The sequence below is a fragment of the Phascolarctos cinereus genome, unplaced genomic scaffold (genome assembly GCF_003287225.1).
Source record: "Phascolarctos cinereus isolate Bilbo 61053 unplaced genomic scaffold, phaCin_HiC Scaffold_4;HRSCAF=312, whole genome shotgun sequence".
NCBI lineage: Eukaryota > Metazoa > Chordata > Mammalia > Diprotodontia > Phascolarctidae > Phascolarctos > Phascolarctos cinereus.
The window spans coordinates 289,322,925-289,337,251 of NW_027555847.1; the positions used below are offsets into that span (position 1 = coordinate 289,322,925).

At 32.9% G+C, this 14,327-nt stretch overlaps 1 protein-coding gene across 4 annotated transcripts in view; it reads left to right on the plus strand.

The window, feature by feature from the left end:
- The window catches only part of CHD1 (chromodomain helicase DNA binding protein 1), a 122,204-nt gene that overhangs the window by 83,481 nt on the left and 24,396 nt on the right, over positions 1-14,327 (plus strand). The window contains exons 23-33 of one of the 4 annotated variants that reach the window (XM_078153108.1): positions 1,635-1,811; positions 2,004-2,164; positions 3,480-3,521; positions 4,546-4,676; positions 6,979-7,020; positions 8,179-8,317; positions 8,527-8,677; positions 11,103-11,225; positions 11,979-12,107; positions 12,545-12,808; positions 13,378-13,518. In XM_078153108.1, the coding sequence (XP_078009234.1) occupies positions 1,635-1,811; positions 2,004-2,164; positions 3,480-3,521; positions 4,546-4,676; positions 6,979-7,020; positions 8,179-8,317; positions 8,527-8,677; positions 11,103-11,225; positions 11,979-12,107; positions 12,545-12,808; positions 13,378-13,518 (1,500 nt within the window). The remainder of the gene's footprint in view (positions 1-1,634; positions 1,812-2,003; positions 2,165-3,479; positions 3,522-4,545; positions 4,677-6,978; positions 7,021-8,178; positions 8,318-8,526; positions 8,678-11,102; positions 11,226-11,978; positions 12,108-12,544; positions 12,809-13,377; positions 13,519-14,327) is intronic. The other 3 variants (XM_021009211.2, XM_078153109.1, XM_021009218.2) reach the window with 3 other exon arrangements.

The window sequence follows — 14,327 nt, forward strand, 5'->3', positions numbered from 1 at the left end:
AGTAAAAAAAATTCTTCACTTTCCACTTGATTTCAGTTGTCTTTCACTGACTTATTTTAATGTTAAGCTTTTCTCTGAATGGCTGTCCTGCTAAGAGAAAGTCTTCATTTGATTGTGAGCTTTAGCAATCCAAATGCTTTATTTCTATCATTATAATATTTCTTTTACTTGTAGTTATTTGCAAATCATAGAAAGCTAATGCAACTTTGCCTTTTTCTTTTGTTTTACTGTGTGTTTTATAATATTTTGTAACATAGATTTAGGCATTCTGACATTGCATCTTATTTTAGAGTTAATATGACCATGTCCTGCTGTTCAAGTACATTTTTTTTTTGGTTCTAATGTAATAACACACCTCGTCATTTTTGCACTGGTATATTTTCATTTATGGGGTTTTTTTTCTTGTCCATTTTGATAAGGGCTACTTTAAAAAAAATTAGCACAACCATTGGCAATATGGTATATAGGAGGACATTATGTCCACACCAGACAATAAGCAAGGGCAAGATGATGACACATTAATTGAATTTTGGGTCATTTAAAATATAACCTGGTAACATTTTATAATTCACACTGAATTGAACTTTGCATTATTTTAGCTAACATTAATTATAACCTCGCTATAGGTAAGAGGTCATAAGCCTCTTGCATGCCACCTGTTCTAGTATCTGAGTTCATACAGACACTCTTTTCATATCAAAATTCTTCCAATGTTCCCTTGCTAACCTACCAAAACCTCCCCTTCCTTGGGAGCTTTGTCAGGGGGATAATTGATACATGTCTTTGCCTCTTGAGAGGCCTCTGCAGGAAAGAGTACCTCATTTTTCTGTAAGGGCTGAATAAACACCTTTCATCACATTCATCCAGAGCTAACAAATTAACTAGGGATCCCCTCTCTTCCAGGTTCATAAAGTAAGTTTTTACAGGTTCACACATTCAAAATTGTCATGTAGTCACAATTTAACTTCCCTCATGCTATTAGAAAGCAAGACACCTTCCAAAAATACCATCCCTTAGTCTTCCCCAGGCCTGTTGTTGAAAAGCATTGTCTCGATGAGAATAGAAGTCTGCGAGGGGAGGGGACCTGAGCTATTTTTCCAGAATGTACAGAGTCCGGGGGCAGCTAGGTGGTGCAGTGGCTTGAGCTCTGGCCTTGGAGTCAGGAGGACTTGAGTTCAAATTCAGCCTCAGACACCTGTCACTGAACTAGCTGCATAACCCTGGGCAAGTCACTTCATCCCATTGCCTCATCAAAAAGCAAAAACAAAAACAAACAAAATATACAGAATCCTCAGAGGGGATGAGAGGTTTAATAAATGATTGTTAAATTGAAATCAACAAGTAATTTTTGTCTTGAGACTTTTTTTTAAATTGTTACTCTGATATATCATATTGTATAATAACAAAGATTTTGTTAAGGAGATTAAAGAAAAATAGAATCTTAGACTTTGAAGGGACTTTGGAGATTGCATAGTCAAGCCCCCTTATGTAATAGGTTATGAAAGAGAAGCCCAGAAAAGATAAGGTCAATTTATGGTTATACTCATGGGAAAAATAATGTTTCCCTAATTAAGTAGCTATAATTATTATGTGATTTTTTCCATTTATCTTTAAAAAATTCTCATTTTTATTAGGTAGCCAATTTTTCAAATATGGATGAAGATGATATTGAATTAGAACCTGAAAGAAATTCAAGAAATTGGGAGGAAATCATTCCAGAAGATCAAAGAAGAAGGCTAGAAGAAGAAGAAAGACAAAAGGAACTTGAAGAAATATATATGCTACCAAGGATGAGAAACTGTGCAAAACAGGTAGCCTTTTAATGTAAAACATGTATGTATTGGATATGGTAATATGGAATATCTTTTTGTGACTTGGAAATATTTATGAATTTTCTGATTATTAGACAGAATGAAATGTGTATTTGTGCATGTACATACAGTTATTTCTAAGAGTATTATTATTTTGATTACTTAGAAATATTTGCCACTTTGACATTCCAGATTAGCTTCAATGGAAGTGAAGGCCGACGCAGCAGAAGTAGAAGATACTCTGGATCCGATAGTGATTCGATATCTGAAAGAAAAAGGCCAAAGAAACGTGGAAGACCAAGGACTATCCCGCGAGAGAATATTAAAGGATTTAGTGATGCAGAAATTAGGCGGTAAGATTAAATAAGACCATTTGCTTCAACTTGACATTAATACAGGGTACAGCTAAAATAACATCAAACTCTCCCATCTTTCCAAAGGAATTTGTTAACTAAGATTTGTTTCACAAGCAGTTTTGTGGTTCTACTTCTGTGTGGTACTGACCTTGCATTTCTTCCTATTTATGTACTATTAGGTTATTTAAAATGCCGAATACCTAACTTAATGTTTTTGGTCCCATAATGTAGCTAGCTTAAAAATTGTTGCCATTTTAGGTAATAAAAGTATACATTGACACAACAGTTTTCTTTATCCTCTACTTTCTTTTTTTGGTAATCCACACCATTCTTAATTCATTAAAGAATCCAACTATTTTTATGAAGGGATAAATTACTTGCATATTTTTTCTATGAACACTGCAATGATTTTTTTTTTAAGAACCATGTTAATTAAGATATTTGAATTGAGAGTAGCAGTTGGGAAGTGAGGTCACATAGCTATGCAGTATACAGTGAAATATCCCTTCAAATATGTTCGTGTATGTGCAAATGCATTTTTTTAATGGTAGTGGGAAAATAACTGTCATTTTTGTTTATGTAATCTCTTTTTGGATTTGAAGTTTGTAAAAATGTTATTCATTTCTGTATTTTCAGAGTTTCTATTTAATATTTCTATTAAAACCATTGTAACCTTTTTTCTTTTAAATTATAGACATGACATAAAGTTCTCCACCAGAAAGCTAAAGTGCTGCAGCTATTATTAAAGATGCTTTCATGCCTATTTGAGTGGTGGGAGCCTTTCTTTAGAAGAGGCATTTGACTCTTCTTGCTTTCCATAACCACTCATATGTTTCTGTTTTCAAAATAAGATTTTCATTTTTCAGTATTGGTGTCACCTCATAACTTGGAATTTAAATCCTTGAGTAATTATCAGAATTCTTTACTTTCATCTTGACTGTATCAAGGGAGTATTAATATGGTTGTCACCCACCCTGAATTCATTGAAGCCTACATTTCCTATGACTTAATGTCTAGCTCTGAAAAAATTTTTTGTCTTGTGAAAATAATAAAATAATTTCTGAAATAAATTTTAGCTTCTATTGTTTTATTTGTACTGGTTTCTAAAATTAGTATAAGACTGGGTTTTTTAATATGTATGTACTATGGATTTGGGGGGGCATTCTCTTTGCATTGTCCATTTGGTTCGTTCATGATAGCAATACTTTGATTTTTTTCCATTAATAAGCATCACTATTTTCTATAATTTTATATATCTTTAATAATGAAGTTTAGTTGAGCACACATTTCAACAGCAATTATTTTCTGTTAGGTTTATCAAGAGTTACAAGAAATTTGGTGGTCCTCTGGAAAGGTAAATGCAATTATCCTTGAAGTAAAATTTACTGTTTCCAAATAGATGATTGTATTTGTTTTGTTCAGAAAATTTGTGCTTATGTTTTAAATGTAGGTGCTTCATTTTCACTTATTTTGAAAAAACCATTTTTAAAAGAACCTTTTCCCCACCACTGGGAAGACTGACGTATTTTAATTTCTAAAATTCTCTCCAGCTCAAAATTCTGTGATTCTTTAGATAATTTAGTGCTATCCTTATTTGCATAAGTTTGCTATGCAAATCTTACCAACATTCAAACTGAAAAGCCTTTGGTTTTTCTGAGCTGGCCTGTTGACTTCAGTAATAGTCAGTGATTTGAGTATTCTTTTCCCTTTTTTTAGCCAAACTACTGCTAAAAATTTAATTTTGTCAAACTGTCCACTAAATGCAGGAAATTACATATTGTATTCTGATGACTTTTCTTTGTTCAGGTAAAACATTGCATTTTAATAGTTAATTTTCATTTGGTTCCAGAAAACCTACTTGAGTATTATTCATTTAAACAAACTGTTTGAATAGTATTTGTATTAATGTCTTATCTATTCTTAGGAATTGAAAATGATATAAGCTATCTGTCTCATTCGATTTATTAATTACCTTTTAAACTTTCTTTTATTTATCAAAAATGTCAACTGTTTCTTACCAGTTCATTTAAAAGTTGTCAGGTGGTTCATAATCTCCAGATTAGAAAAATGACATTTTAACAAGTGACAAAAATCTTAACCACCCCTTTAACCTTGAAGATATTATACTATACTACTGTGCTAGTGGGAAAACTATTTCCTATTAAATATTTCTATGGTGTATTTTATTCAGGTTGTGTGGACTAGAATTTAGAGTAACTTAACCAGAGGTAGATAGCCTGTTACACTTCTACTCTTTCCTTGATCATTTATGTAAAACTCCTGTAAACTTTGAAGTTCTATATAAATGTCAGCTATTGGTATAGTCCACAACCTATTATAATATACCTGATAAATCTTTTGCTGATATTTTATTACAGATTAGATGCGATTGCTCGAGATGCTGAATTAGTTGATAAGTCAGAGACAGACCTCAGACGACTAGGGGAGCTGGTGCATAATGGGTGTATCAAAGCTTTAAAGGATAGTTCCTCTGGACAGGACCGAACAGGTACAATGTTAAAGTACTATTGGAAAATTCTTTAAAATGCAAAAAAAGGAATGTAGATATTGGATCACAATTCTTATTGAAGTTTAATTGGAGTAATACTAAGTACTAAGCATGTTTTCTTTAGAAAAATTTTTAAATCCCATTGTTCATTAAATGCTTTCTGCCATCAGAAGAGATTCATAGATTTTTGTTTCATTGATTAAATGAATCATTTATTTCATTGAATTTTCACTGATCTATACATACTCTCTTGCCTAGTCCCTTATGAATGGCACACTTAAGAAATAACTACTTGAGTTCCTGTAAAATAGGGGAAAAGGAGAAATGGATCACATTATGGGGATAAAAAGGAATGGTGTCATTCATTGATATTATTCATACCAAGTGCTAACTTCTGTTACAGGTGCCTCAAATTGCCCAACATGTGTTCTTAAGTGGCTAACTTTTGTTTTTGTTTAAGTTAATTTCATTGAGAGAACCAAGTTGATTTATGGTCTCATTGATGAAATGTTCCCTTTGACAGTGCAAATAGCAACCCATCCAGGCCTGCATATCCTGTGTAGTTCTTTTTCCATGTTATTCCTTAAGCTAGAGGTCCATCTAACATGCTAGGGTTCTTTTTTTCCTATCTCGTGATATCAGAAGTATCTTAATGGTACAGGTCATACGGTGATTATCTTTAATTCTTAGCACATGACCAGCCCTCCTTCTTTTTTGTTTATACAGTTTTTTGATGACACCTACTTCTTTATAGTTCTTTATTTGTTACATGTTGCAGCTTGCTTATACATACCATGTGCCTCTCCTTTGCCCTGCATGATACACATTTAATTCTTTGAAGACTACTGTTACATAACCCACAATCATATAATAATAATTTTAAAATATTTATATTAAAAAGTTAGCCTTTAATTTCAGAAAGAAGTTTGGAGTCATTAAAGGTGAAAAGGACCCACCTTTTCAGTATTGGGTCTATTTCATCTATTTGCAGTGTCTGTCCAAAGCATATATGCCAATGAATGCCAGCTATATAGACTGTCCATTTAGCTGCATGTCATAGCCTGGACAATATGTATGGGGGGGGGGGCAATTGGGGTTAAGTGACTTGCCCAGAGTCACACAGCCAATAAGTGTGAAGTGTCTGGTCTGAGACCAGATTTGAACTCATGACTCCGGGTCTGGTGCCCTATCTACTGTGCCACCCTCCCCCCCCTTTCCACCCACCTTGACAATGTATTCTTGGTCTATTGGATTTTTCCTGTTTAGTAGTTTTAGAACTTATCAAGGAGATCTTACAATGATGCAACCAGCAAGAAAGTAATTTCCCAGTAGGAGCTTCTGCAAGGCCACTAGGGAATTTATATAGATTTAAAATAACCAATTTTGAATATAAATTTTCTTGTACTATAGAAATGACTGAATTAAGTAATGTTATATCATTGGGCTCTCCAGGGCTCAAAATTATCCCCAACATATTTCCTAGATTCTCTCTATTGGTCTTAACAAAAGAAAGAATTACTGCTCTTGGATGGCAGGAAAGACAAAAGCAGAGCATGAAGCAGGCTGCATGATATTGAGAGAAAGCTGTTGATAGAAATGTTAAATATTACACATTCTGACAGTTGTCATGTGCTAACAGATAAGGTTCCACTAAGTGGTAGTTTTGCTTAACGGTTTTTTTTTTGTTGTTGTTATATGAGGAAAGTTCTTTGGGTGGTGTTGATGGCAGTATACAGTTATGACTGGGGGTAAAACAAAAAAAGGGCATCCAGAAAATTTAAAGAAAAGAAAATGGTTATAAGAATTATCCATCTGATCCCATCCTTTAATGTTGATGAAATTGGTCATCACTTACTTAAATATGTTAAAGATGGCTGGGAGTGAGTTTAGATTAGTTACTCATTATTCCATTTAAACGATTTGAAATGCAAATGTACTAAATACTGGATGATTTTATTGCAAATTAATTTTTTGGGGGAGGGAGAATTCAAGCATGGAAAAAGGCTATTTGAGTGGATGTAATCTTGTCTTTTTTGATATACAAAATAGTTTAGACAAATTCTTGAATGACATTTTCTATCTGTGAGGCAATTTAAACAAAATAGCAAATAAGTACATGGTTAATTAAATGAAATAAACTATAAAACCTGTGTTTTAAAAATATACAGGATTATTGAAAAACAATACAGCATACAGCAGACCAGTTTATTTCTTTACTTGTAATATTGTTTAACCAGAAAATGACTTCTATGTGAAACTAATTAAATAAGGTTTTGAGAAATTTTTTTTCTCTGTATTACAGGACTCTTGCTATTTGAACACAGACCTTTTATGACAGAACCTTGTAAGGAAACACCTACTGGTTCCTTTTGGGGGGGGGGAACTTTATTTTATTCCATTAATAGGAATTTAATTTCCCTCTCTCTTCCTGTTGGAAAAAAAAGAGAAAACAAAACAAATTCCCAAATTTGCCAAGTCTAAAAATGTATGTCTCATTCTTAAGTGCCTACTATGTGCTGGGCACTGTTCTAAGCATTGGGAATACAAAGAAAAGCAAAAGCTAAGTCTACAAAGTTCACAGTCAAATGGTGCAGACAACAAGAAAACAAATATGAGCAAAGACACTATATATAGAATAAATAGAAAATAATGAATAGAGTAAAGGCACTTGAATTAAGAGAGATTTGAGAAAGGCTTCCTGTAGAAAATGATATTTTAGTTGAGACTCAAAGAAAAGAAGCTAGGAGGTGGCCTTGAATGCTAAACAATGGATTTTGTATTTGATCCTGGAGATGATGGGGGGGGCCACTGGAATTTATTGAGTATGAGGGTGATGTGATCAGACCTGGATTTTAGAAAAATCACTTTGGTGGCTGAATGGAGGATAAACGAGAGTGGGAGAGAGACATGTAGCAGGCAGACCCACTAGCAGGCTGTTGCACTAGTCCAGGCCTGAGGTGATGAGGGCCTGTACCATGAGAGTGGTGTTACAGGGAAGTATAAAAAGGGATAGCATGGAAAGATGTTGCAAAGGTTTTCACAACAGATTAGATCTTGGAGGGAGAGAGAGTGAAAGGTTGAGAATGATGTCTAGGTTGCAAGCCTGGGGACTGGGATGATGGTGGTGCTTTCATTCTGTTATCACCCCTCTGTTTATCATCAGTTCTCTGTAATTATGATTGTTCACTGAATTGAACACAGTTCTTAAGTATTTCGAAGTTGTTTGTCTTTATGGTGTTGCTTTTATGTAAGTTCTTTTTCCAGTTCTCACTTAATTTTGCATCAGTTCATACATGTCTTCTGGTTTCTCTGAAATCAGTCTTTCGTAATTTTGTAATTTGTAATGGTTTAATAGTACCCCATTGTATTAATTTACCATAACTTGTTCTTTTGAGTGTGTTATCTTTATATTGCTATACTTTGCATCCTGTAAAATTATTATATATTATACTATTATATCATACTACATATAATTATACCATGAAAATTTATGTTTTTTAAGGTGGTAGACTTGGAAAAGTGAAGGGTCCAACATTCCGAATATCAGGAGTGCAAGTGAATGCCAAATTAGTCATCTCTCATGAAGAAGAATTAGTACCATTGCACAAATCGATTCCATCAGATCCAGAAGAAAGGAAACAGTGAGTGTTTCCCCCATTTAAATTTTTTTTTTTGATAATTAATGGTTTCTATATGTGTTATAATCTGTTTTTCTTGATGATATATCTTAGGTACTTTTAAAATTGAAATAAAGCGTATTTTTTTATTGGAGACCATAATCTTGAAAAATTCTTTTTATATATAAAACTAAAATAAAGTGGCTTAATAGAGTAATTAATTTTCTTGCTAGGTATACCATCCCATGCCACACAAAGGCAGCTCACTTTGATATAGACTGGGGCAAAGAAGATGATTCCAATCTATTAATTGGCATCTATGAATATGGGTATGGCAGCTGGGAAATGATTAAAATGGATCCTGACCTTAGTTTAACACACAAGGTATGTAAGTTTCAACATTCTCAATACACATTTTGAATTTTTCTTTGGTATTAACGTAACCCTTACCTCTTTGAATTGAAGCTTTAGATTAGGAGTCAGGACATCTACATTCTAGTCCTTTTCTTGTGAAGAAACTAGATGTATAGTGGATGTGAGACACTTTCTATTTGTGTGTTTCTGGGTATATCCCTTGACTTTTCTTGGCCTGAATTTCCTCATCTGTAAAATGGAGATAATTGAGCACCTACCTCCTAAAACAGGAAGTGGACACAAACATGCCTTTCTGAATCTAAGGCCATTATAATATCCTAATCTATGACATGTCTGATACCTAAGTTCTCTCCAGTTGAAAAATTCTCCTTTTTATGGCAAATTCAAGGCAGGAATACTTAACCTTTTTATAAGTCAGTGACCCCTTTGGCATTCCAATAAAGGCTATAGACTTCTCAGAATGTTTTAAAATGCATGAAATCGAATACATGGCCTTATAGAAAGCCAGTCATACTAAATATAGTTCTCAGATTTTTAAAAATTCTACATGCCCCAAGAATCCCTTACTAAACTTTAAAAATGGGCTTTTGATAAATGCTTCTGTTTTCTAATGCAAATAAAAAAAATTTGACATTTTCTTTAAAAGTTCAGAATAATTATTTAAAACATTAAGTGCTTTAAAATTTTGGGTTACTTGAATATTTCTATATACCAAGAGCTAAAAGCAAAATCGGACCAAATGAGAGGAAGCAAATTTGATCTCACAGGTATCACTGATATTTGTAAATAGGGATGAGACCTATGACTAAAATATGACTCTAAGAATACATACGTCATTCAAAAGAAAAAATAGTCAAAAAATGGGACATCATAGCATTATATGTTAGGAAGATATATTCATGAGAGGAAAATCAGAAGCCAGAGCAGGGAACAGTGTAGTGAAGAATATCTCAGGTAAAGATCAGTAAAGGCAAAAACAGAACCAGTATTGTCATTAGAGTAGACTTATCTTTTCTCTTCCAGTGATTTGGATAAAACACGGATTGCATATTTACCAGATGTACAAATGACATAAATATGGGAAAATTAACTAACACCTTGGTTATCAGAGTTAGGATCCAAGAATACCTCCACAGGTTAGAATATTGGGTTGAGCTGTATAAATGTAATTTAATGGAAAGAAATATAAAGTCTTCCAGTTGGATTAAAAAATTCATCTCACAAATACATAAGTTGAGGGAGACATGATTAGAAAGTAGTTTATAAAAGATCAGAGATCATTAGTAGATTACAAACTCAATATGAGTCAACAGTGTGTGACTTGGCATCTTAAAAAAACAAGAAAAAGAAATATAGCTGAATTCCCTGCCTTCATTAAACATATTCCTAGATTTCTAGTCACAGAGGATCAAAAACTAGGAAGTCAGAGGCATAATACCCAGCAATAAGGAGATGATACTATTAGTACACTTTGTATTGGTGTGACCACATCTGGAATATTGTGTTCAGTTTTGAGCATTTTACATTTTAGGAAAGGGGGAAGGATGATAGCTGTACTCAAGTATTTAAAGAGCTGTCACCTTAAACAGAGATTAGACTTGTTCTTAACTAGCCACTAGGAGCAAAAATAGGTAGGCTTTGGGAAGAGTTAGATTTATATTTGGGGTAAGGAAAAAGCTTTCTAACAATTATCTAATAATCATTTTATTTTGAATTGTCAGAGAGGGAAAAACTTAAGGTTTTAAAATTTGTATTAAAGTTAGCCTTCAAAGAAAATAAATGTTCATAAAGTTATTTACTAAATCCCTGTTATAGAGCTCTCTGTAAAATTCATGCTGTGAAATCTCCATATAGGCGATATCATTTATCACTGTGTTTAGGAGGCTGTACATACATACATACACACTTTGTGAAGTCACTGCATAGTGTAGTATTTAAACTTTTTTATATACTGAAAATTTATAGTGAATTCTATATTCTTTATCTCATAGTATTACATCAAGTGTCCAGTTAAAAGCTCTTCTATGACTACAAAAAAAAAAAGAAATTTCACAATAGTTCTCTCCTCCTTTACTGGTTTAAACCATTGATCTCTTCCCATTTTGGAGAGTCTTTAGAAAAGTAGTATAATTCTATCTTTGAGGAAGTTCTTTTTATTGTTATTTAATGCTTTATATTCTTTGAGAGTTCATTCCCATGGAACAGTCAGGAACTTTCCTATCCTGTGGAAAAGGGTCAAAGCAGATTTTTCACGTCATCTTTTTTTTTAACTTCTTATAAGTAATGTTGCTACATAGAAAACCAAATGATATAATACATGTAAAGTTTTTGGTAATCATTAAAGAACTACATAAATGTTGTCTATTATTATTATTACTGTTGTTATTATTAATTATTTAATATGAGGAGACTTTAAAAGTTAGTTATTTTTCAGATTCTACCAGATGATCCTGATAAAAAACCCCAAGCAAAGCAGTTGCAGACCCGAGCAGACTACCTCATTAAATTACTTAATAAAGATCTGGCAAAAAAAGAAGCTCAGAGACTTTCTGGTTCAGTAAGTACAATTCATTTACTATTGGGTTTCTATAAATTTGATCAAAAATTTTATTATCTGAAGTGTAATTTTTCTTACTTTTCTCATTTTTGTTCCTTAATTTTTAATATCTCACTTCCATCATGAATCCTAGGACAGAAAATAGCAGAAACGGGATACCATATAGCTGACTCCTTTTTAGGTGGGTGTTGTGGTAGAATGAGAAGGCAGAAGTTTACATTTAGAAAAATGATGGAGATTGGAAGAAGGGAGCTTGTGGGTACATTGCAGAGGAAAATTTAGGCAGAAGTCATGAAGGTATTAGTATTGGGGAAGATGACTTCCTAGAGGTGAGATAGGATTACTAAAAGAGAGGTAGGAAAATAAACTATGGACTTTTCAGTTTTGTCCAAGACTAGTAGGGGCAGCAATTGGAAATTCATGAAATTTGGAATAATTTTCACTGTTACTTTTGATACATGCCCTGGGAGGAAAAGTGTTCCTAACCTCTTCACTCTTTGAGTATAGAAACAACTACAATTAATATTTATGGTTTAGATTTGGGGAGTTATTGAATTCCACATAATTTATTTCTTGACCTCCATTATCTTTGTGGATTTGTTTTTATGATTGTTAATTGCTTGTCACTAAAAAAATTAAAAGTGGGTGTAAATATTTGTGGTGTTTCAGTATTTTAAATTTAGTAATGAAGTAAGTTCTACAAAATGGAATCTAGAGAGTTGATTAGTATGAAAGTGAAATCCTTATTTTTAGGGAAATTCAAAGAGGAGGAAAATAAGGACTAAGAAGAATAAAATGGTGAAGTCTGTTAAAACGAGAGAAGAAATAAGGAGTGATTCTTCTCCATTGCCCTCAGACAAATCTGATGAGGATGATGACAAGGTAAGAATGTTTTTTAAAATCATTGAATTTTTTTTTTGCCCTTTTAAAGATACTTGATGAGTCTCTTATTGATTATTTACCTTAATAACTTGAGTTAAGTCATCTGCCATAGTTTTCCCACATGGAATTTCTCTTTATGACTCATATTTCATGGCTCAATTTATGCAAAGTTCTACATATCACTAAAAGTCCTTTCTTTCAAATATTTGCCATTTGAATTTTTTTCCTTCCTAGTTCATTATGAATATTTGATGGGGTTGCTTGCTTTCATTTTATTACAAGAAAAGCTTGCATGTATCAATGGGATGTGAAGTCCTTTTATTCAGATTCCGTATTCATGCAAGTGCCCCTTATTGTAGAAGGGATTATTAATTTTTAATTAGTTAGCTATTGCTGAGACTTGGTTAGTAATATGGTGCAAATTTTGCACTTTGCAGGATGAGATCACTTCTGTGAAACATCCAAATAGAAAAGTAAAAGCAGAAAAAGACAGTGAAGAAAAATCTGAGCCAGATGTTTGTATAAAGAAGGAACAAGAAGAAAAAAGGGAAGCAAAAGAAAAGGAAAATAAGAGAGATCTTAAAAGGGAGAGAAAAGAAAAGGAGGATAAGAAAGATATAAAGGAAAAAGATATTAAAGAAAAAAGAGAAAGCAAAATAAAAGAAGCTATGCAGAAAGACAAAGACATAAAGGAAGAAAAGGTATGACAATCACATTATGCAGCTTTAAAATATGGAAAATTGAATAAAATATTCATATCCGGGGAAGAAATAGTGTCCAACAATTCCTCCAATATTTTAGTTATGGTGAAAACCTTTCCCTTAAAGGCCTTATTATTTCTACCTCCAGCAGAGAAGAAAAACAGTTTGGAAACAAATTGATAATATGTCCTTGATATAAAAATAATATATGTGTAGCACTTTATACCTAAACACTTTGCATACATTGTCTCATTTTAATCCTCACAATAGTCCTTTTGGGTAGGTAATACAAGAATTACTAGTGAATATATTATTATCCTGTTTTTACAGATGAATAAATTTGAAGCTTAGAGAGGTTAAGTGACTTACCAAAGGTCACTTAATATAGAAAGAAATTACAGGAAGTTTACACATTTTCTTCATTTTTCATTTCTCTGGTTAAATTTGGGGAAGGTAGGATTTTAAGAAATTTAGTGAGAATAAGTACTATTGAGTCTAAAGTTTAGAAAGGTACATTTTTTGCTCTAGTCAGTTTTCTAGAATTATTTTGTTTTTTTTTTTCCTCTTAGCTCAGTGAAACCAAATCTGATAGCAAAGAAAAATCTAAGAAATCCACAATTTCAGATGCTCCAGTTCATATCACTGCAAGTGGTGAACCAGTTCCTATATCTGAGGATTCTGAGGAGCTGGACCAGAAGACATTCAGTGTTGTAAGTAATAGGCTTTTTCTCAGCGTTGAGTTATTTTAATATTATTTCAATTGAAACTGTATTTTTATAATTTAGTTTCTGTAGTTTGCAGATTAAAAAAACTATATTAGAGTTAAATTGAATAATGCTGTAATTCAAATTGATTCCCATCATAATGGCATTTATAACATTTACAGAAAGTTTTTTTATAGGACATTTTCAGTAAGGACATGGGATGTATTTTATTAAATTGTCCCCTAATTCTAAGGTCTTTTGTTTCTTAATTACATCATTTGTCATCTAGAATAGTCTAACACCTCACTTAAAATACCATTTATTGTAGATGGAATTCAAGATAAAAAAGAGTACATCTTGGATTGCTCCCTAAGGGAATTTAGTTAGGCTGTATAAAGTTGCCTTACCTATAAGACAGTCTGGGACATGGACTCTAAAGATAGCTTTCATGAGGATTTATTGTGCTTTGCTAGATATCTAAATATGTACTGTCATGTCAAACAAGACTGCTTTGACATAAATGTTGTGAAATTATGAGATCATGAAGGAAACGAAAGAGGTCTATATGCTCCAAAAAGCAGGGAACTAATGAATCTAAAGGTTTGATGGATATTGTCTCTCAGTGATTTTATTAGCTCTCTTTGTGTTCAGCTGTCATCTCCGGAACTTCCAAGTCTAGAGACCCCATTTCCTTTCACTTCAGTCAGCCAATATTTATTAATTACCTGCTATGTGTTAGTCACTGTTTCTATTTACACTGCAACCACCCTAGTCCAGGCTTCCTTCACTTCCCACCTGGACTGTTGCAATAGCCT